Genomic DNA, 24255 nt, shown 5'->3' with positions numbered 1-24255 from the left:
TTCCTTCCCATTCACTGCTGAACTCTTTGTGAGAGTAATTTACCTTTGGTCTTCATTCTTTAGTTGGAAGGAGAAGCACGATATGATATGTTCATAGTGTGCAGTTTGGGGCCTCTGCTCTTGACTGATGTTTTTCTAATACATTTCTCATCATCCTCATCTCTTCCTGCCTTGCTTTGAGTGAGAGAGTATATTTTGATTTAATCTGCAAAATCTAGCCAATTGAATTTGAATTTCTCTATCTTTTCATCATGTGCAACTAATTTTGTCCCATGCTGTAATTATCTTCATGGTGGCCCTTTTCAAAAATTAATTATTTATTTTTAGTTTTCAGCATTCACTTTTACAGGGTTTTGGGTTCTAAATTTTTCCTCCTTCCCCCTCCCAAAGACAACATGTAATCTGATATACGTTATGCATGTACAGTCATATTAAACATATTTCCACATTAGTCATGTTGTAAAGAAGAATCAAAATCAGAGGGGAAAACCCATAAGAAAGGAAAAGCAAACAAAAAGATAGAGAATATAGGATGCATTGATCTGCATTCAGACTCCATAATTCCTTATAATTGTCTTTTACACATACTTATCACAAGCACTGCAGTATAAGATTAGTGCCCTATGAAATGATGTTTCTTCTTGCCTTTTTTAAATGAACAGCAAAACCAAATCTCTCATTTGTTTTGTCTCTCTGAGTCATCCTTCCGTTAGCTGGGATTTCCTTCTGGTTTCATTTGTAGCAAGAACTTCAGGATTGATGTTGTTTCTTACGTTTGTATGTCCATGAGCTGTTGATTGAACAAGGACATCATATTTAGAGTACCACAAATCAAATATGTTTGTAATGGTATAAAGCTGTTATCCTTAGCACCCTTTGCTCCCTTTTGACCATTCTGCTGCCATCACTGCAGAAGCAGAGGGTACCCTGTAGCACTAAGGGTCTTTTTATGTTCTCTTCCCTCTGCTGCACACCGCATCCCCCCACCCAGCCCTCCTTGCCATGAATTCCCGTGATCAAAAAATTGATCAGCAGTTGGCCAGTTTACTGGCAATACAGCTCTCCTTACTTAGTTTGCATATTCTTTATAAAGTGGACAATCTTTGCTGAGACTGTACGTGAAACTTTTCTAGCATGATAAACTCTAGTAAAATAGAGTTCACTTTTTTCTGGCATTTCTTCCACACAGTGATGAGGGGTCTGAGGAAGACTGTAATGTATTAGCCTAGGTTAGACCAGATGTATGTAGCGTTCTGTTTTGGAGGTAACACAATTGTGAGGGCATTGAGAGATTGTTCACTATGTTTCTGAAAATGAAGAAGATACTAAAGGCTTTGAAGAATCTTAGACATTTTTGATACCAAAAAAAGATGACTTAAGAACATCAACAGATACAGTCTATATTCCTGCTTCCCATCTGCGTAGCTTTTTAATGAGAATTATCTGTAAATGTGTGGTAGGAGGAAAACAGTGTCCTCTGCCATCTGGGTAGATCTGTTTTCTTTAAAAGGTAGTAAAACTGTCCTCAAGACTTAAGTGACTCAGGGGACAGAAAAGGTTTGGACTGTTGGTGTTGTTTCCTGGTTACCTTAATACAAAAAGCTAAGAGGAGCTCCAGCCATTCCCTAATGATTGGCTAATGGAATACCGTAGCTCTGAGATAGGGTAACTGAACTTAGATGAATCAACGAAATGCCTTACTTCCTCTCCTTGTTGAATATTCTTACCCTCTTATGACTAAGTAAAGATCTCTTTTTCTTAATTCTAATGTATCTCATTTTGTTCACTCTCAAACCCTAAGTACCAGTTGATTGGCCTCATCAGTCATGCCTTGCGACAGCCTACATCACTTTTGTACATACACGGTAGACCACATGGTGTGGGATCTTTACCTTCAAAACAATTATTGAATAATGTAGAGAATACAACATATTGTGGTTATTGTGTGAATTCTTTTTTAATGACTCTCTTCCCATGAGTTAGCTCTTATCTGTACATGGAAATCATACAAGATTTTTTGAAAAATAGAATGGTATAGGTAATTTTGTTCAGTGACCCTTTAATCGGAAATATCAGACACCAGAAGATGAATATCTACCACTGTGTAGATATTCATAAAAGATAAAAGAACTAGAACAGAGTCTATAAGGCAAGGTCTTCCAAATGTTTTTGCTAATGAATGGTTTCTGATTTGTTGCCTCAAATCTTAGAAAATTGTGGAAAATTGAAAAGAATCTATAACCACACAAGAGTTTGCTCAAACCTTTCAAGTAGGAAAAAACAAATAGTTTTAGAAGTTTTATTACCCAGATTATGACATACAGTTAGGTGGGTGACCTTTAGAATTTGTCAATATAAGTATCTGTGACAAACAATATAAATGCACAGCAAATAATCCCATTCCCTGCTCTCCTCCCGCCAAACAGGAGGTAGATAGCAGGTCAGAATATTTTTCCACACAGAAAGTTCCATCCTTTTAATATCAGTGTACTACTAGTGTTGTTATGTAGTTGACAAGGCATTGTAACACAGCAATCTCTGAAGAATCAAAAATGAGCATCACAGTGGTCGAAAGAGAGGCGTATGCTGAGTGTAGTCAGACTGTAACATAACAAATAAGAAATTTAAGTGAAGAACTGGAGTAAATATTTTGATCAGGGAACTGTGGTCAGAAAAGAAGATAAGCCGGTCACATGGCAGAGGTAAGGGATGACAGGTGTATTTGTGCTGAAGCATTCCATTGATATCTTTGAAAGTGGTGTCTGTCCCAAGAAAGTGGATACACTTCCTATATTGGAACTTATTGGAGTATGATGGGCAGGCATGGGTGGGTTACAGTCTACGTTGTTGAGGGAAGTATCTAAATTGAAGAGGTCTATTCAAGAGAAGACAGAACCCTAAGAATATAATAAAGCTAGAGTGCATGATCTGGACAAGGAGACAGCAGAGTGGTCAAATAGGTTAGGAAGAAAACCAGGAGAGAACGGTTTCCCAAAAACCTAGAGAAGAGAAAAATGTCAAAAGCTGCAGAGAGCTCAAGACAAATGACCATCAAAAAAAGGCCACTGGATCTGGCAATTAAGGGATCACTGATAATTTTGGAGACCAATTTTTTATGAAGTCAGATGCCAGAATATAAGGAGTTAAGAAATGACAGAGAGAGAGAAAGAGAAGGCTCCTATTGGCCTTTTCAAGGAGCTTGACCACCAAGGGCAGAAAAGATGTAAGAAGACAGCTAAAGGGCACGGATCACGTGAGGTTTCTTTAAGGATAGGAGAGATATGGACGTGTTTAGTTAGACTGGGAGACATGGAAGATAAATGAGCAAGTGGGGAAGCCAAGAGGGGGTAATTTGTTGTAGAAGATGGGATGGAATGGGAGCATGTGCAGACAGAGGGGTTTTCCTTTCCAGAGAAGAGGGCTACCTCTTTGTGTGAGATAGGGATAAAGGAAGAGATAGTGGCAGAAGGCATTTGTGTGATATGAGATGGAAAAGAATTAGTTCTTAGCAAATGGCACTAAGCTAACTGGTATATTGTATATAAAGAGCAGGAAGAAAGCCTGCTTGCCTGCCCTATTGAGTGCATGGAGGGTGATAATGTATAATAAAACTAGCAAGGAGCCAGGTTATAAGAGCTTTGAATTCCAAATAGAGTAGTTAACATTTGATCCTACAAGTGAATATGGAATCATTAAAAATGTTTTAATAGAGGAGTGATGTGATCAGACCTTCACTTTAGAAAAAAATCCCTTTGGTGCCTGTGTGGAGAATGAATTGGATTGGTCAGGGAGACCAGTTAAGAGCTATTGCTGGAACCAAGGCGAGGGAGAACTTGAACTGGAATGTTGGCTGTGAAGAATAGGAAGAGATGATGAGAGACACAGACATCAGTGTGCTACCGCTAATTAGATACATAGCTGTCAAAACCAAAGCGATACATGAAGGAAAGTGGAAACCCAGCAGTTATAGCTTGAAATATGAATGGATTAAACAGTCTAGGAAAGTGAAAGTCATGGAATGCAAGAATTTCACATTTCTAGGGTGAACATAGAAAGATAGGTGTTGAGGCGCTCATTTCCCCCCATTTACTGGAACCAGATAAAGTCCATTTCAAGAACCGTCCAATTTCATTTTAGCTTAACAAGTGTTGTAAATCCGTGCTGTTTGTAGATTACTGTGTACCGTGTTAGCCAGTGCAGAAAATAGCATCCTGTAGTTGGGTAACTTACTTTAGTACCTGAGTTAAATTTCCCTACCTCCTCCCTTTTTTGTCTAAGCCCATTTCCTCATTTATAGCCTGAAGGAGACTATGCATAATCATGTGCTTTAAACTGTATTTTGAAGGCATATTAAATGATTGCTGTCTTTTATTTCATTCTTGTATCCCCAGCACCTGGAACATAGTCTATGCTTAATCAGTACTTGTTGATTGATTTTATATTACCTTCCTTCTTTCCCTTCCCTAGTAACTGGGGGATTTGTCATCATAAGAAAGAATAGAAGAAAAAAAGTCTGATAATAGTTACCTTTTATAGATACCATTTGTTTTGTGCTCCTAATATGTAGATAAATTAGAGTGAGGAAAAGTAGGTGCAAATTTAAAATCGTACTTGGTGTACAATACCTGATTCCACTCACAGCTGATTTTATAGTACACAATTTGATTTCTTTTTGTTCTAGGATTTTTAAAAAGCCGAGATCGTGCATATATGAAATTCTACACTCTCTTAACTAAAACTCAGATTTTTATCCGTTTCATTGAAGAGTGCAGCTTTGTGAGTGACAAAGATACTGGACTGGCATTCTTTGATGACTGCATAGAAAAGGTAAAGAGTGTTTTCATGTACCAGTGCTAAATAAAGTATCTAAGTATAACGTGTCATAAACAGCACTTTAAAACGTCTTAACTGTGCCTATATGCCTAATCCTATATGCAATATTTGGTATTGTTTTACTGTAATGTTTAAATTTTTTTTCTTTAGAAACCAGCGTAAAGGGACTATTCACTGGTGCTTAATTTGTGCTAAATCTTATGTCCTTAGAGTATTATGTTTCTTCTACTGATATGACTAATTAGTTTCCCTTGTAAATGTTTTGTTTTATTTTCATTATACCAGTAAAGATCATTTTATAGAGGCTTCTCTTATTATTAATTTTCTAATTAATGAATTAGACTTTTAAGCCTTAGTTGTTAATTGGAAGAAGTTAATAATATGGGGAGTTTGTTTGAAAGAGTTCGATTCAGAAGTCCCATGTGCTTTCATTTTCTGTCAGTTGCCCACAATGACTTTTTGTTTCTTTTTTGTCTCGATAATGTTTGGAAATATTTTAAACTTTAAAGCCTAAAGTGCACATTCCCCAAGGCAAGGATCAGAAATTGTCCCTAATTTTTTTTTTTTAATTTCACGTTCCTTGTTTTGACTACGTTATTTGTTCATTAAATGGATGTTTTAAAAATAACTTTTTGTCTTTGTAGCCAGTTTGTTGTAAAGTATTAGAATATTCACAAAGGAAATACTCTAAAGTCATGCAATTTAATCTGTGTGTCTACAATACTTTGCATATTTTAGGTAGTTGGCATAATTTTCTCTGTCTAGTAATGCTGAGAATTTTCAGGTGCTAGCTGAAACTGTCCAAATGTTTTAATTCCTACAGAATTGATGTTTTCACAAATATTTGGATCCAGAGTTTACACATGACAATTATAAGGTTCAGCCACAATTGTGGTATAGAACAATGAAGGCAATTATTATTTGGGAGCCGGGACCTTCATTTGCTTAACTTTGTTCTTGTTTGTAAAGAAACATTTACAAGATGATGAATGAATGAAATGAAATGAAATATCCTATTTAATAGTCAAATGAAGAGTTTTCTCTTTTAGTCTGATAGAAAAAAATCTGGTGTTGTGGGCCTAAATCCGTGTGAACTGTTCATCTCCTCAGTAGCACACATCTTCTGTGATACTTGAAGACCTCAGAAAAATTTCTTTCTCTTTCTAGGTTTTTCTGAAATCATCCTGCTTGTCATTCCTGATAGCACAGTAATATTCCATCATAATCACATACCACAGCTTGTTTAGCCATTCCCCAGTTGATGAGCATCCTCTTGATTTCCAGTTCTTAGCCATCACAAAAAGAGTTTCCTGCTATAAATATTTTTTATAGATAGATCCTTTTCCCTTTATGTAGATGTCTTTGGGATATAAACCTAGCAGTGGTACTGCTGGATAAAAGGATATGCCCAGTTTTGTAACCCTTTGGGCATAGTTCCAAATTGCTCTCCAGTATAGTTGGATCAGTTCACAACTCCACCAACAGTGCATTAGTGTCCCAGTTTTCCCATATCCCCTCCAACATTTATCATTTTCCTTTTTTGTCATATTAGCCAGTCTGAAAAGTCTGAAGTGGTACCTTATTTGCATTTCTATAATCAGTAGTGATTTAGAGCATTTTTTCATATGACTATATAGATTGGATTTGTCTGAAAGTTGCATATTCATACCCTTTGACCAGTTGCCAGTTGAGGAAAGACTTGTGATTTGATTCAGTTCTCTATATATTTGAAAAATGAGGCCTTTATTAGAGATATTTGTTGCAAAATATTTTCCTCAGTGCTGCTTTTCTTTTAATTTTGGTTGCATTGATTTTGTTTGTGCAAAAACTTTAAAATTTTATGTAATCATAATTATCTCTTTTACGTTTTGTAATGTTCTCTATATTTTCTTTGGTCCTTAATTTCTTTCTTTATCCATAGATCTGTCAAAAATATGTAGAGATTTGACACAAATCTGCAAAGTTGCTATTCCTGTAGATAAGTGGTTTACAAAAGTGAACTTTTCTTTTTAAAAAAAGTATTTTATTTGTTTTAATCATGCAAGATCTGATTTTTCATTCCCCTCACTCCTAATTGAGAACACAAGAAAAGCAAAACCCATTTCAAACACATCTATTCTATCAAAGCAGTTTTCCAGGTTCCAAAAAAATTGTCTCATTCTATCCCCTTCTTCTCTATCAGAAAACGAGTACCATGTTTCATAAGTCCTCTCAAACCCTTATTGGTCATTACATTGATAACAGTTCAACACAATAATATTCCATCGCATTTATATACCATAATTTGTTCAGCCATTCCACAGTTTGTGGGCACCTCCCATTCTTTGCCACCCCATAAAGAACTACAAATATTTTTTAATACTCTTAGAATTTGTTTTGTTAAGATTACTCAATCCTTTAATCTCTTTCTAATTCCGCTTCCCTTTTTCCACTTTCCCTCCTATTTGCCTGTTGACTACAACATATTTCTGTTCTCCACTCCGTGCACGTATGTTTTCTTCCTTCTTTTGACCAGTTCATTTGAGAATGAGGTTCAACTCTCAACCATTTTCTCCACTGCTCACTCTTTATAAATGTCTACTTGTGTACTACTTATGAGAAAATTTCCCCTAACTTTCCTTTTCCTTCTCCCCAACCCCAGTATGTTACTGCTGTCTATCTGTTCTGCTCTCTATCTGTTCATTTTCTTAAGTTAATCAAAAGATAACAGGACTACTCCCAGTCCTTGTCCAAGTGGGCTCCCAGATAGGGTTCAGAGGGGACCTAAATGTATTGTTTCCCCATATTTGAAAGTGAAAAAATTCATCTATACTTAGTCCTTTATCGTTTTTTCATTCATATTGACCTTTTAATGTTTTTTCAATCCTGTGATTGAACTTCAAAGTTTCTAAAGAATTCTGGTCTTTGCATCAGTAATGCTTGGAAGTTTCTCTATTTCTTTAAAGATCCATTTTTTCCCTTGTAGCATCATACTCAATTTTTCTGGATAAGTTATTTTTGTCTGTAAGTCCATATCCTTTGCCTTCTGGAATATTGTATTCCAAGTTCTCTGTTTCTTTATAGTAATGGTTGCTTGAATTCTTTCTTTCTGGCTGCTTGAAATATTTGTCCTTTGACTTGGAAGCTTTGGATGTTGGTTAAGATGAGAGTTTTCCTTTTGGGGTTTCTTTGAGGAGGTGGCTGAATTCTTTCTGTTTCCACTTTTCTATTTGTTTGTTAAGGGATGAAGGCAGTGTTCTTGAAATAGGATAAATAAGCTCCTTTTTCAGTCAGGGCTCTCAGGTAGCCCATTTTTAAATTTTTGCTCCTCAATCAGTTTTCTAAGTCAGTTATTTTTGCAATGAGATACTGTGTGGGATAGCATGACCCCTCCCCCCCCACTCAAATTGGCTACTCAGAGGCGTCTCAAAGTAAAAACAGAAAATCTCCCTTATCCGGCTTTAGGCTTTCACGAGAAGTGGGGCGGTTCCTTCACCAGTAAGGCTGGAGTGGGAGGCTCCTTACAGAAGCAGAATGGCAACTTATATGGACCCTGACGCAGAAGTCCCCCTCCCACAGCTGACCATTATTTTCATTGGCTGAGAAGCACGGTCTTACATTCTAGGCGTGAAATCTAACTAGTCCCTTTTGGAACCCTGTTCAGATTTCCACTCCTAGACTGATACAAAGCACAACATTGAAAACATATGCGAGTGACGCATTGAGGACTCAGGCAGATCAGGGGGACCAGAGTGAGGACTACAGACTGTATTGAGGAGTTAGTGAGCCATAGTCAATCGCTGATCCTAATGCACTTCTATGGAAATCGCCTTATGTAATATAATATAATATAATAGCCTTATATGGAGATCACCTGACTCTGGAGGAATCAAAACCTGGGCCTAAGATCTCTTCTACTCAGGGAGAAGTCTCCATACTCCTGAGAAGTCTTCACTAAATCTGTTCCCATTCGATACCAACCATTTTCTTCATTTTTTTCTAGTTTTTTTACTTAAAAAAAAATTTGTTGTTGCCACACACAGTCATTGGTTTCTGTTTGATCCATTTGAATTTTTAGGGAGTCTGTTACTAGGGCAAGGTTTTGTACCTCTTATGCAAAGCCCTTAATTCTTTTTCTAATTCATAGCTCTCATTTCTTTTCCAACTTTTTTCTCAAACATTCTCATTCCATTTATAAAAACAAAGAAATTTTTTTTTTCTTTTTGAAAACTCATGCTTCGTTTCTTCCAGGAATTTTACTTAAGTTTGAATCCAAGCCATGTTCTTCTCTCAGACGTTGCTTATAGTTGTTGTTGACCTGAAAACTTGGTTAGAAAAAAGGCAACAGGCTAAATGCATACATTTTATGATTTAATTAATTAATCAATTCCCTATTAAAGATAACGGTAACATAATGCATTATGGAGCCAGAAATATTCTGGCTACCCAGTGCAGAAATCTTCTGGCTACCCAGTGCAGAAATCTTCTGGCTTATATACATTTTGCTGTGAGAAAGGAACTTTCCTAGTTGAACAAATCATAAATTTAGTAAGACAAGACAATTAACAAAGCATTGTCAGTTGGGCCTTGCGATTCCAGGCTGTGTAAACATATGTCTCTGTGACATACAATAAGAAAATCCCACCAGGCTTCCTGTCCTAAACAGGTACTCGAAATAGCTGACACAGGAAAGGGTAAACAAAGTTTCAATTGAATTCTGTTTTTCAATTCAATTCTATTTTTCTTTACCATTAATATGCCATAACATAGTATGGAAAACGTCCCGTTATTCAAGATAGTGTCTTAGGTTAAAGGTCTCCTAAGGAATGTAGAGTCAGCCGTGGCTGGCTTTTGCTGACATAGGAAGAGGCATCCTCTGAGTTTGCTTCAGAGAGAACAAAGAGATTATTCCAAAATTTTATATTAAACATTATCATTGTTTTCAAGTCATTCTCTTTTGGATTTTTATATTGAGCTTCCTTAACACCATATGGTAGATAGCTCATTATGATAAGGTTCTTTTTTTGTTTGCCCATTCTTCTAATCTACTTCTTGACTTTGGACTTGATGTTTGACCTGGGCTATGTGAAAATGAACATTTCAAAAGAAGAAATACAAATAAAAAACCCAACCATATATGAAGTTGTTCAGAATCATTCAATGCACATTTATCTAGTATCTAGTCTTTGCTAGGCACTATGCTAAAAACTGGAGATACTAAAAGAGACAAAAGACAGTTCCTGCCCTCAGGGAGTTTATAATCTAATTGGGGAGCCAACAAACTCCAGGATTAAAACTACAGGATTAAAAAGGAGATAATTAACTGAGGGAAGGCATAGGAATTAACAGGAGTTGGATAAGGCTTCCTGTAAAAGTTGAGATTTTAGTTGGGACTTTTAGGAAGCCAGGGAAATCATTCATTGGAGTGGAGGAGAAATATATGATTCCAGGCACAGGGGATAACCAGAAAAATGCCCGGAGCGTTGAGATGGGGTGTCTTGTTTGTAGAACATCCATGAGGCCAATGTCTCTTGAGTATGTGTCAGGAAGTAAGGTATAAGACTAGAAAGATAGGAGGAGGCTAGATTATAAAGAGTTTTGAATGCCAAGCATAACATTTTATACTTAATCCTGGAGACAATAGGGAGTTATTGGAATTTATTCAGTCAGGAATCTGGGTTGGAATGTGGGTGTGGGGGTGTGACAGGATCAGACCTGTGCTTTAGGAAAATCACTGTAGTGGCTGAATGGAGGATGGATTGGAGTGGGGAGAGACTTGAAGTAGGCAGATTCATCCATAAGCTGTTGCAGTAATCCAGTCATAAGGTTGTGAGGGCCTGCATTGGAGTGGTGGCAATTTCAGAGAAGAAGGGAGTATGTTCTTGTTGCAAAGATAAAATTGACTTGCCTTGGCAACACCTTGGATGGAAGGAAGGGGACTAAGAGAATGATGTTGTTCTCCATAGTAATAGGGAAGGTAGGAAGGGGCCAGGGTTTAGGGAAAAAGATAATGGGTTCTATCTTGAACAGAGTGAGTTTAAGATGTCTGCTGGAATCTAGTTTGAGATATCAGAAAGGCAGTTGGAGTTTGCAAGGTTTGAGATTAGCAGACAGATTGGGACAGGATAAGTAGATTTGAGAGTCATGAGTATAGAAATCTATAAGATCTGATGAGATCACCGAATAGAAGGAGAAGAGAAGAAGGCCCAGGACAGAATCCTGTGGGACACCTAGGGTTAGAGATCATTATTTGGAAGAGTATCCAACAAAGGGGAGAGATGGAGTGGTCATATAGGAAGGAGAACCAGGAGAGAGTGCTGTGCCAAAAACCTCAAGAGAAGGGTGTTATGGAGGAGCAGTGTCAGAGGTTGCAGAGAGATAAAAAATGAGGATTGACAAGGAAGGATCATTGAATTTGGCAAAGAAGAGATCATTAGCGACTGGAGAGAATAGTTTTGGTGGAATGATTAAGCTAGATTGTAAGGAGATAAGAGAAAGTAGAAACATCTATTGTAGGTGGCCATTTCAGAGTTCAACCACAAAGGGCAAAAGAGATGTAGGACAATAGTTACCAGGACAGAAATGTCAAGTGAAGGGTTTTTCAAGATGAGGGTTACATAGACATGTTTGTAGGCAGTAGGGAAAACCAGTAGAGAAGGGGAGATTGAAAATAAGTGAAAGAGTGGAAGTGACAGAGAGGGCAATCTTTTGGAGGAGACCAGATGGAGAGGGATTGCTTGAATAAGTATAGAGGTGAGCTTTGGTAAGGAGTAAAGGCCACTTAATCATGTGAGAGGGGTGAAGGAGGAGAGAGGAACAGAAGGTACCTGAGTGATAGGAGATAAGGAAAATGGAGTTAATGGTGAATGACCTTACTATTTCTGTAAAATATGAAACAAAGTTCTCAGTCGAGAGAGTGGCATTGGGGGAGTCCTGGAAGGTTTGAAGAGGGATGAAAAGATTTGGAAATTAAAGCAGTCCTGAGCCCTCAAATTAGTTGATACGAAAATTCATTGTTAGAGGACACTTAGGAAAAACAAGCACTACAATTTTTGCTGCTGATTTATTTACAAATTGGTTTGTACCTTCTAGAGCATTGAAATTACACAAGAAAAGTTATAATATTGCACATACTCTTTCATTCAAAGAAACTAATACTTACTGATGACGCACCCTAAGGATGTTACTGAGAATCAGAAAATAATACCCATGTCTACAAAGATGTTCTTAGCATTTTTTATGACAAAAAAAATTGGAAATAAAATATGAGCCTAAAGATTGGAAAATGGCTTGACCACCATGGCATGTGACTGTAATGGAATATTGTCATTCTGTAAGGAATGGAAAATTTTTAGAAACATGAGAGGTATATAATTAAACCCAATGAAGGAGGCTAAGATAAAATAATTATGTTCATAATGGTTATAGCAGTGAAAATACAGCCAATTCTTAGAAGCAACAAAATGTGGTGAGGATGGCTTGTTTGATCTTGATAAAATACTCAACTTTTTTTTAATAACAATTCCTTAAAGTAGAAGTTGACAGCAACTGTCAATGATAACCACAGTATTCAACAATTTTATTTGTATGTTTTAAAGGAAAAAAATGCCTTTAAAATCACTACTTTTTAGACATTTCAAAGAAAGCCAAAAGAACTAAACATTTAAAAAAATATTAATAACACCTCTTTTTGTAGTGGTAAAGAATTGAAAACTAAGAGGATACTCATTCAGTGAATGATTGGACAAATTCTGTTACATGAATATAATGGAATAATATTGAGAAATATAAAAATGATAAAAGTGATGGTTTCAGAGAAACAGAAGACATATGAACCAACACCAAAGTGATCAAAACCAGAACAATTCATACAGTAACAACATTGTAGCAAAAAACAGCTTTGAAAGACTACGACAATCGCTGTTCAAATAAACTGATGATACTCTCTAATTACTATCTCTTTAAGAGGCAGAATGAGACATCATTTTGCACCATTGATAATGTGAGAATTTGGTTTTTTTGACTTCATATTTATTACAAGGGTTCTGCTTTTATTATATTGTTTTAAATGGTGGGATCAGGAAGGAGAAAATAAATGTTAAATAATTGAAAAATAAATTGTTAACCTCGCTGTATACACACACACACACGTATTCAGTTTTTGCTGCTTTTCTTGACTTTATCATCTTAGACACCTTTTTCAGAGCTACTAACTTGTTTAAATAGATTGGATTAGAGATACCATATTTTCATTCAACGCCATCTTTGATTATAAAAAGGGAAATGTGGGGAAACTTTTTTTTAAAGTACATTTATCTGATTTTATTTTTTCTTTCCAGCTATTTCCTGACAAAGGCACTGAAAAAACAGATAAGGTATTTTTTTTTTTGAAAAATAACAATGAAATCTATGTTGACATTTCTAGGGTTCTATCTTACATAAATTACTTGAGGGTGATGGGTTTGTTTGTTTTTTCCAGGTTGATTTAGACTCAGCAGAAGATACTAGGTTAATAGAACTAGATGATTCCCAAAAGAGTGAGCATACAGTATTAATAATGCCACCAGAGCCACCTGCAAGTGATGGACAAGACTTGTCACCTAAATTTAGGTAATGTGTAGAACTAGGAGAAAACAACGCAACTTACTGACTCTAGAATAAGAAATGAGGAGATAAGAGTTGAAGTATCTATTTCATAGTTCCATTGATGTCTTCTGCCTGTTTAAAAAAATCACCTCGTCAAAAAATCTGGATATACATTCAAATATCTATAACAACTTCAGTTTTGGTTCCCACAACAATTTAATGAACCAATGAAATGCTTTTTTAAAAATGATTTTATAGGTTTATGTTTTATAAATCTTAAAATACTTTGTAGGTTGTGTGGTCATTACGCTTTTTACATACACTGAGTCAGGGGTGGGGAACCTGCATCCTCTAAGTCACATGTGACCTTCTAGGTCTTTGAGTTCAGCCTGTTGACTGAGTCCAAGTTTTACAGAATAAATCCTTTTATTAAGAGGATTTGTTCAGTGAAATTTAGATTCAGCTAAAAGGCCACACTTGAGGACCTAGAGGGCCACATGTGGCCTTCAGGCCAGAGGTTCCCCACCCTTGGACTAAGTCATTAGGGGAAACATTGTTAAAGAAGCTGTTATTTCAGCTATGTCCTTAGCTAATTTTTTAACAATCAGGTAGAAAAAAGTGTAATTTGGAATCTGACATTTAGAATTTTTTTCTTTCACAGTACAGTTACAACTAGAATTTAATGTCTACATTAACTATTTATGATTTCTAAGATACTGCATTAACTCTGGCCTATAGGTTGTAATTTCAGTTGTATACTGTCATCTATCCTGTTGACATGTTACAGACTTCAAGATATAATATTCAGTCTGTCAAATAAGGTATCAGAATGTGATCATTATAATGACCAAAGTTTTTATTCAAAGAGGTATTCTGTTTCTGTTTTTAAATGACTTAAATATCCAGTTTGGGATTTTTAAATATTCATTTCTCTTTTTCATGACATTTTAGAGAGCAAAATTTATCAAATATATAGATAAAATTGAAATTTTGGAAAAAAAAATAAATTTTTTTTTTTTAAATAACCACGGAAAGAAAAAAGGAACTAATACCATTTTCTTCTCTCTCTTAAGCTACAAAAACTTTCCAAGACTGGATCTTAAGCTTTTTGATAGACCACAGGCATTGAAAATTCCTTTCAGCAGACATCCTGCAGGAAATAACATTTCAAACAGTCCAGCCCTCATGGCCAAAAGGACTAAACAGGTGGGTTAATCTTGACATAATGTGTGTTTTTAAAACATAAAAATACATGCATTTATGTATAACAGAAAATTCATGTGTTTTACTTATACATGAAATGTATCAATAGCTAGTCAATTCAACACATTTATTGAGTTCTTACTATATGCTAAGTATTGAAGTTAAAATTTTTTTAAAAGTTGGTCCCTGCCTCTAGAAATTTGCCCTCTCTTGGGAATGGGAGTGGGGTGGGAAGTACAGGGATGGGATAATTACCGAGTTCCTATTTTGCTATCACTATTGACTTTTATTAGACTATGAACATAATTTCTTGGGAACCAGATATGCTCAGAATATTATTCAAATATGAAAAGAGAACATGTTTTGGAAAACTAAGTTTAGTTGCATGACAGCAGGTCTGGCTTGGTTTTGAATAGAAAATTGCTCTTTTTGGGTACTGATCATTAAAATGAATATCTGTAGTAAATCAGGAGGTTATGGACCTTTAAATGTGTCCTCAGTTTCTTCCTTGAGCTCTAGTTGTTTAGTCCTGTACTTTCAACTGCCAACTAAACACCTTCATCTACACATCATGTCCCCTTCAAACTCCACATATCCCAAACTAAACTTAACATCGCTTTCAAAACATGTTTGTCCTCCTCCCAGTTTATTCCTGTAGATGGCACTACTGTGCTTCCAGGCTCAAAATATCAGAGACCTTTTTTAATCTCTTAAAGCCTCACCCTAATCCAGTTAATCCCCAAAGTTCCTTGCCCTTCTGCCATTATGGAAACATCTCTTCAGTCTGGTAATGCTCTCCCCCTACGTTCCTCCTCCCCCTCCGAAATCCTTTGCTGGTTTCAAGTCCCAGCGTAGGTGCCACTTCTTCCATTAAGCCTGCAGCCCTCTCCTGTGCTCCAGTATGATAGTGATCTCTGCCTTCTTAAATTCTCCACAGCAAATTGTCTTGTGCGTTCCTTTGAAATTATCCTAACATAATAGGATTTAGAGACCGAAAGAATCTTTTGCCTTGCATTATCTTTTTTTCATGGGCATTTTTATTATTCCTTCCTATTGGAATGTAAACCCTTTAAGCTATTTGGTCATTTTTTTTTTCATCTTGTATACCCAGCACAAAGCATAAAAATAGCTGCTTATTGAATGTTTGTTGAATCAAATGCGTTGATTCAGTAAGGTTTAAATTAGACAACTTCAGAATTTGAAAATGGGCTCTTAGAACCAATGAAGATTCCGCAGAATGATGAGATGTTTAGTTCTGAATTTATGATTTTTACAAAAAGTTCTGCAGTTGCCCTATTTTTACTCATTTTTGAATAATGGATGAGACTAAATTCCTCCAAAAAGGAGGAATTTCTTATTAGAAATAACAAGATTTTTGTCTCTCTAGGTGGTATTCCAGAAGAGAGTTGCTAATCTAAATAAATCTTCACAGATCTGAGGGATTTTTTTAATGTTTTAAGGTGCCATTTTTAGAATGCAATTTTGTATATGTTTCTTTTTTTTAGTTTAGGGTGTACTGGATATAATTTTCTTTAATTTTCTTTTTCTAGGAGATAAAAACTGCTCATAAATTGGCCAAGAGATATTATGCAAACCCACCACAGTGGGCTAAGTGCCTATTCAGTCATTGTTACAGCTTGTGGTTCATTTGTTTGCCAGCTTATGTTAGAGTTTCTCATCCTAAAGTGAAAGCATTGCAGCAGGCATATGATGTCCTGATTAAGATGAGGAAGTTAGATGTGGATCCATTGGATGAGGCAAGTACACAAATTTTTACATTTTATAAATGGCTGATTATAAGATGAATTTTATTTTTACTGTTAAGAAAATTACAGAGTTGCAAATAGTTTTAACATCTCCAGAGCAGACCAGCCAACTACCACTTTCTACAAAGGTATACTAATAATAAAGTGAAAAAAGAGGGGGAAAATTGATTTAAGATAAAATAAAAAAGCATTCCATGTAACTAACAATAAATGAAGTGCAAATCATTACAATCCTGAGGTTTCATTTCATACCCTGGAATTTGGCAAAGAAAACAAAAGATGGGAATCTATTTCCATTGAATCAGCGTAATTATTTTGGAAAGCAATTTAGAATGATGTAAATAAAATGACAAAAATATCTATACTCTCTGAGTCAGAGATTCCATTACTAGGTTTATACTAATCTGAGGAAGTCAGTGATAAGAAGAAAGTTCCTGTATACACCAAAAGATTTACAACAGTACTTTTGTTGACAGGGTATGGAATGAAGCCTTGGGATTGTATTGATCTACATTTTTCTTATTATTAGTTATTTGGAAAGTTCTTTTGTTTCTTAATTCGATTCTTTATTTTTTTCAATCCATGAAAACCCACCTTCTCTCCCTCCTATCTTTGTTTCTCTCTTCCCCTCCCCCATTTCCCCATTGAGAAAAATAAAAAAGAAAACCCTTGTTGTAACAGAGTATAACACATCAGAAGAAAATTCCCCCATTCACCGTGACCAAAACATGGGTCTCAGTCTTCATTGTGGGTCCATCATCTCTCTCTCTCTCTGGAAGTAGGTAACATATTTCATCCCAAAGCCTTCAAAGTTCCTCATTTCACTCATCAGAGTTCTCAAGTCTTTCCAAATAGATTGTTCATGTGATTAACATTTTCTTGTTAGAAAATTTTAAAAATAGTTGGACCTTTGTGATGTAGGGGAAAAGATGTTATGAATTTATTATATATTCTCATGTATATTTGAGTCATTTTAAATGCAGCTCAATTTAAACTAGTTCACATCACATTCTCAATTCTCTTAGGTGTGCTATCGTGTTGTAATGCAACTTTGTGGACTTTGGGGTCATCCTGTTCTAGCAGTGCGAGTCTTATTCGAAATGAAGATAGCTAAAATACAGCCAAACGCTATTACCTATGGCTATTACAATAAGGTAAGTAAGGCGGAGACTTGGGCCGCATGGATTTCTTGTTTTACCTGGAGAGGTGCACACTGTTGTTGTTGACAGAGCTTTTTGAAATGCGAAGCTTTCTGTGGATGATCTTGTTCTGGAGAACTTCCTGATGAAATGATTTTTATTGTCAGGTAGTTTTGGAGAGCCCGTGGCCTAGCAGTAATCGCAGTGGCGTCTTCTTGTGGACGAAGGTACGGAACGTGGTGTGTGGCATCGCACAGTTTAGGCAGCCACTTAAAAAGGCCACACAAATATCAGGTAATATATAAGCTGGGATCAAAGATAATCTTCCACTCTGAACTATGGGACATTGTTTTGTATAGCGTGGTGAACTTCTTAGTTTTTCTAATATTTTAGAACTGGATGTTATGATATGTTTTACATCATGCCTTTGTTATACTGGTCACAGTTTACCTTGGCCCAGGATTATGTGCTAGTGCAACTTTAAATGTGCAGTGAGCTGTTTGTGTTTAGTTTCACAGGTGTTAGTACATGTCATATTGAGCTGCTGTTGCCCTTATCTTTAGCTCCTCGGAATCCCACAGGTGGAAGTGACGGGGACACGGTGAGCCACGGTAGCCTGGATAGTGGTAATGATGCTAACAATGGGGAGCACACACTCTTCGTCAGAGATTTAATCAGGCTTGATTCCATTGATAATCACTCTAGCACAGGTACTAAATCCTTCTGGGTTCACTAACCCGTCACATACTCTCATGTTAAATCTCTTCCAGTTTGTTTTAAGCATTGCTTTTCCTTTCCTGCGGCTGTGCGATATGAACACTTTCCAATGTCACTTAAAATACTCCCATGGAAAAAAACTGGATTATTGTCAGCTTACAATGTTAAATCAGTAAGTACTCTAAAGGGAGTTACTCTTGGAGAGCAGGGAGCATGATATTTTTAAAACTAATTTCATAGTCCACCAACATCTGTGGAACTGTGCAATATTATTGATAGAAATATCAAATTAAAACTTTTATTTGGAATGTTATTTGGAAATTCTTTTTCTCATTACATAGTGTAACCTCAGAAAACTTTGAGGTTATAAACATGTAGACAGAAGGGGATATGGTGTGGATAAGGAACACTCTTTATTGTGGAATTACCTACTAGGGCAAGTTTCTTCAACGATTTATTAAGTATAACCACCGATGATAACCTCTGTCCATTAAAGTTAAAGATAGGTGTAAAGTGAATTACCATATTGTGCCAGTGTATGTGTGTCGCACACCCTTCTTCTCCTCTCGTGTTTTTGTTAATAGCTCGAGCTTTTTCTTAAAGAGAATCCCGAGTCTCGTTCCTGTGCTTCCTCTGATGTTCTTGTCTCAAGGACTGGAGTCTCCTTCTCTCTGATCTTTGTTGCTCTGCTTTTCGCTCTGTGCTGTTTCTTGGTGCTGCATGTGTCCTTGGCTGTCATGGTGTGGGTGCAGACAGACTTGTATGACGTGAAGCCATGGATACACGTGGGCATTATTTCTGCCCTTGAATGTTAACTCCTGCAGGTAATTTCCCATTTATTAGGTTAAATTTTGCTGACATACTTGTCATACTTAGGGGAAGGGGAGCTTTCTATTTACATAATAAACATTGCTTTTAGGTGCCTTGCCTTTTTTCCCTCGAATTTTGCATAGGCTCTTCCCCAGATATTCAGCTACAACTTCATGGATAGTTTTCAGAACTGTTTTCTCAACTTGTGTGGTAATTACTTGAAGCTTAATTTTAATTTCTGTCTTTTGAGGTCTATATAATAGGACCACCTTATACTTGAAACCAGCTAAATAATTTAGTCTTTTGGATACTATAGTAATTAAATTTCTTTCTAATAGAGGCTAATATGCACCAACATTATACTGGATATTATTTTTCATTCAGCAAAGATTTAATATGTTCCTTTTCTACCTGCTGTGTATAAAGCACTGTGGTTCCTGCAGTAGGCATGAAATAATATATCAGACTTTTCTTGTACTTTCTAAGGAGGCATTTGCTCCTTTCAAATTAGCAAAATTATTGTGTGTTTGAAATTACCTTTCCCTAGCCTAAGCAGCATTTTTATATATGCTTGAGAAACTAGTGAATGAACAATCTGACTGTCATGGGCAGTCCTGAAGTCCCTTAAGTGTGAGTGTCAGCTGTTTCCTGGGGTAGCTGCCACTGTCATTGCACAGTGCCAGTAGAGAAAATGGGCTTCTGTTCCTGAGAGACCAGAGCCGAGTCTTACTTTATAAGCTTAGTTCACCCAGCGTTGTTACCTGACAAAGTTAACGTTTCTCCTTCCCTTCCTTTAGACCTGTGACCTCTCAATTATCACTGTCAACTGGAATGCTATATTCTAACTGTAGAAGACTAGCATTCACATCCCACACTAGTTACCTTTTAATTCTACTTGAAATGATGGCTAAAACTCAGATAGTAGCAATAGTTGCAACAGTTGTGGTCTGTGATGTCTCTGTTGTATCAGCAGATACTTGTGGTATATGGGAAACTGCTACCCTAGCTCAGAATCGTTCTCTCTGTAAGTTGAAAGCAGATGCCTAATTTCAGTGCTCTTAAAGTTCTGTTACAATTCTCAAATTTGGGGGCAAAAAATTAACAGTATATTTGATTATATTCTCAATTCTTTTATTGACATAGCCACATGTCTTCATATATAAATTTGCCTCTTGATAAGGTGATAAGATGCTTACTGGATTGTGGGAGTCTGCAATATACTTTCTATTCCCTGTTGCCTGTTTTGAGATCCTTGATGCTGACCAGCTTTGCCTTTCTTCGTAATATCCTATATATCCTACTGGGCTTTTCAAATTCAAAAGGCAATATTTTTAGATGCCTAATGATCTTAACTTTTCCTATTTTCAATATCCTTTGCTATTGTTATTTGAAAGCGTCTTCTGTGTTTTATGAAATTTCTGATCTCAAACCCTAAAATCTTTTCTTGGATGCAATTGTGATACCTTATGAATTGAACTTTATTTTAAAAAAACCATGTGGTAGTTCATAAATGCTAAGTATTATGTGTCTCTAATATGATTCCTGTTTGTTTTAACAGGTGGTCAGTCTGATCAAGGATATGGGTCCAAGGATGAACTTATAAAAGATGATGCAGAAAGTCTTCATGTAACTGAAGCACATGTTGAGGAAGAATTGTTAGCTAAGACAAAAGCCCAGAGAGACAGTTGAGTGTTGCTATTGAGTGGCTTTACTTCGTTTACCTTCCCTACTAGATTAGAAGTTTTTGTGAGCAATGCTTATTCACTTTTTGTCTCCTATTCTGCACCTAACACAGCACCTGGCTTGATACTCAGCACTCATAAATAGATGTTCAATAACTAGTTAAATATAACTTGGGATTTTTTTCTTCTTCTGTCATTAGACCTGTTGCTATTTCAGTCCAGAGAGACTGAGTCAAGTTGTAGACTAAGGTTACTGAGAGAGAAAAACAGCCAGGACTAAAATTCAGGTCTCTTGATTGTCAGGCCATTGTTCTTTACCCCAGAGGTGTCAAGCTCAAGCCCAGCAGCAAGTGACTCGTAAAACTCCTGAGTGCACTGAACGACATTAAAATATCATTTTGGGAAAATGCCAAATTCTGAAATGGTAAACAAAATGAGTAAAAATAATAGTTCAATATAGATAATATGTGACTTTCTAAGTCAATATGTGCTAACGGAGTTTTTTTTTTTTAATTTATTTATTTTTAGTTTTCAACATTCATTTCCACAAGATTTTGAGTTCCAAATTTTCTCCCCATCTCTCCCCTCCCTCCACCCCAAGACACCATGCATTCTGACTACCCCTTCCCCCAATTTGCCCTCTCTTATATCACACCCCTCCCTTCCCTTATCCCCATCTTCTCTCTTTTCTTGTAGGGCAAGATAGATTTCTATACCCCATTGCCTGTATTTCTTATTTCCCAGTGCATGCAAAAACAGTTCCTAACATTCATTCATAAAACTTTGAGTTCCATCTTCTCTCCCTCCCTCCCTCCCCACCCATCCCCACTGAAAAGGTAAGCAATTCAATATAGGCTATACATATGTAGTTATGCAAAAGACTTCCATAATAGTCATTTGGTGAAAGACTAACTATATTTCCCTCCATCCTATCCTGCCCCCCATTTATTCTGTTCTGTCTTTTGACCTTGTCCCTCCCCTAAAGTATTTACTTCTAATTACTCCCTCCTCCCATTTGCCCTCCCTTCTATCTTTCCTCCCACCCCACTTACCTCTTTTCCCCTACTTCTTGTAGTATAAGATAGATTTTCATACCAAATTGAGTGTGTATGTTATTCTCTCCTTAAGCCACATGTGATAAGACTAAGCTTCACTTTTTCCCTCTCACCTTCCCCACTTTCCCCTCCATTGAAAAAGCTTTTGCTTGCCTCTTTTATGAGAGATAATTTACCCCATTCCATTTGTCCCTTTCTTTTCCCAATATATTCCTTTCTCACCCCTTAATTTGATTTTTTTAGATATCATCCCTTCCTGTTCAACTTACCCTGTCTCTCTCTCTATGTGTGTGTGTGTGTGTGTGTGTATACATATATGTATATAATCCCTCCAACTACCCAAATACTGAGAAAAGTTTCAAGAGTTACAAATATTATCTTTCCTTGTACGAATGTAAGCAGTTCAGCTTTAGTAAGTCCCTTATGATTTCTGTTTCCTGTTTACCTTTTCATGCTTCTCTTGATTCTTGTGTTTGAAAGTCAGATTTTCTATTCAGCTCTGGTCTTTACATCAAGAATGCTAAAAAGTCCTCTATTTCATTGAATGACCATTTTTTCCTCTGAAGAATACTTCAGTTTTTGCTGAGTGGGTGATTCTTGGTTTTAATCCTAGCTTTGACTTCTGCAATGTCATATTCCAGGCCCTTCTGTCCCTTAATGTAGAAGCTGCTAGATCTTGTGTTATCCTGATTGTATTTCCACAATACTCAAATTGTTTCTTTCTGGCTGCTTGCAATATTTTCTCCTTGACCTGGGAACTCTGGAAATAGGCGACAATATTCTTAGGAGTTTTTCTTTTCAGACCTCTTTCAGGAGGTGATTGGTGGATTCTTTCAATATTTATTTTACCCTGTGGTTCTAGAATATCAGGGGAGTTTTCCTTGATAATTTCATGAAAGATGATATGTAGGCTCTTTTTTTTGATCATAGTCCCTTAATTTTTAAATTGTCTCTCCTGGATCTATTTTCCAATGAGATATTTCTTTGTCTTCAATTTTTTCGTTCTTTTGGTTTTGTTTTGTAATTTCTTGGTTTCTCATAAAGTCATTAGCTTCCATCTGCTCCATTCTAATTTTTAAAAAACTATTTTCTTCAGTGAGCTTTTGAACCTCCTTTTCCATTTGGCTAATTCTGCTTTTTAAAGCATTCTTCTCCTCATTGACTTTTTGGAACTCTTGCCGTTTGGCTTAGTCTGTTTTTAAAGGTGTTATTTTCTTCAGCATTTTTTTGGGTCTCCTTTAGCAAGCTGTTGAGTCACATTTCACGATTTTCTTGCATCGCTCACATTTCACGATTTTCTTGCATCGCTCTCATTTCTCTTCCCAATTTTTCCTCTACCTCTCTTACTTGATTTTCAAAATCCTTTTGAGCTCTTCCATGGCCTGAGACCATTGCCTATTTATTTTGGAGGTTTTGGATGCAGAAGCCTTGATTTTTATGTCTTCCTCTGATGGTATGCTTAGGTCTTCCTCATCTGAAAGGATGGAAGAAAATAATTGTTCACCAAGAAAGTAACCTTCTATATAGTCTTATTTTTTTTTTCCCTTTTTTAGGCATTTTCCCAGCCAGTTACTTGACTTTTAAGTCCTTTTTCAAGTGGAGGGTATACTCTAGGAACCTATGAGTTCTCAGTTCCTCCAAGGTGGCACAATCAAGGGAGAGGAGTTTACTCCTCTCCTGGCCTGTGCTCTGGTCTCGGAGCAACCATAAGCTTTTCTGCTATCTATGAATAGGATTCCTTTCCAGAGCCTCCTCCAGCTTCACCAGTCAGGGCTCCTCCTCACCTCAGGGCTGCCACTCAGGGCTGAGATCCAGATCAGTGCTCAATTCCCCCAGGGTCTTTAGGTTGAGGACTCCAAAAATGGACGGTGCCACCTCCTGGGGCTGGGGCTAGGGGAGAACTGTGCTCCATTTTCACCCAGGTGAAAGAGCTTTCTCACTGACCTTTGAAGCTGTCTTTGATTTGTGGGTTGAGAAATATGGGAACCGCAGCTGCTGCCTGTGATTGTGTGCCCTGAAACCTGCTCTGGTCCTGTCTATGCCACGCCATGTGGCCAAGGCTGGGCTGTGCTCCGCTCCAAACCTGGTGCGATAGACCTTAACTGTCAGCCTTCTAGACTGCCTTGGGCTGGAAATCTCTTTCACTCTGTTGTTTTGTGGCATCTGCTGCTCTGGGATTTGTTTATAGTCATTTTTTTACAGGTATTTTATGGGCTGTGGGGGGAGAGCTTCTACAGGTCTGTCCTTCTACTCCACCATCTTGGCTCTGCCCCTCGGGAGTTCTTTCCATTTGAGTTTGATACTATAGTACACTATGCTATACTGTCAGAAATCACACAGGTTTCTTATGCTGTAGGGAAGGTCGTCTTTGTTTTGGGGTTAAAATGACCTGATTTTCTAAGTATTACTGGGAGTGATTATGGAGCCTGATCATTCATCTGAGTGGTGTTGAAGATTATGATTTCCTGACTCCTATTCTGATAGG

General features: G+C 36.8%; 1 protein-coding gene across 5 annotated transcripts in view; it reads left to right on the top strand.

Annotated features, from left to right (window-relative positions):
• DENND4C (DENN domain containing 4C) overlaps nucleotides 1-24255 on the top strand; it is a 115344-nt gene that overhangs the window by 66569 nt on the left and 24520 nt on the right. For 4 of the 5 annotated variants that reach the window (XM_072597044.1, XM_072597045.1, XM_072597046.1 and 1 more), the window contains 9 exons: nucleotides 4682-4827; nucleotides 13152-13187; nucleotides 13292-13422; nucleotides 14472-14604; nucleotides 16152-16358; nucleotides 17393-17521; nucleotides 17674-17800; nucleotides 18070-18216; nucleotides 20592-20717. In XM_072597044.1, coding sequence (XP_072453145.1) covers nucleotides 4682-4827; nucleotides 13152-13187; nucleotides 13292-13422; nucleotides 14472-14604; nucleotides 16152-16358; nucleotides 17393-17521; nucleotides 17674-17800; nucleotides 18070-18216; nucleotides 20592-20717 — 1182 coding nt within the window. The remainder of the gene's footprint in view (nucleotides 1-4681; nucleotides 4828-13151; nucleotides 13188-13291; nucleotides 13423-14471; nucleotides 14605-16151; nucleotides 16359-17392; nucleotides 17522-17673; nucleotides 17801-18069; nucleotides 18217-20591; nucleotides 20718-24255) is intronic. The other variant, XM_072597047.1, reaches the window with a different exon arrangement.

This window comes from Notamacropus eugenii, chromosome 3 (assembly GCF_028372415.1).
Source record: "Notamacropus eugenii isolate mMacEug1 chromosome 3, mMacEug1.pri_v2, whole genome shotgun sequence".
In the NCBI taxonomy this organism is placed as follows: domain Eukaryota; kingdom Metazoa; phylum Chordata; class Mammalia; order Diprotodontia; family Macropodidae; genus Notamacropus; species Notamacropus eugenii.
This window is presented reverse-complemented; position numbering and strand designations above follow the sequence as displayed.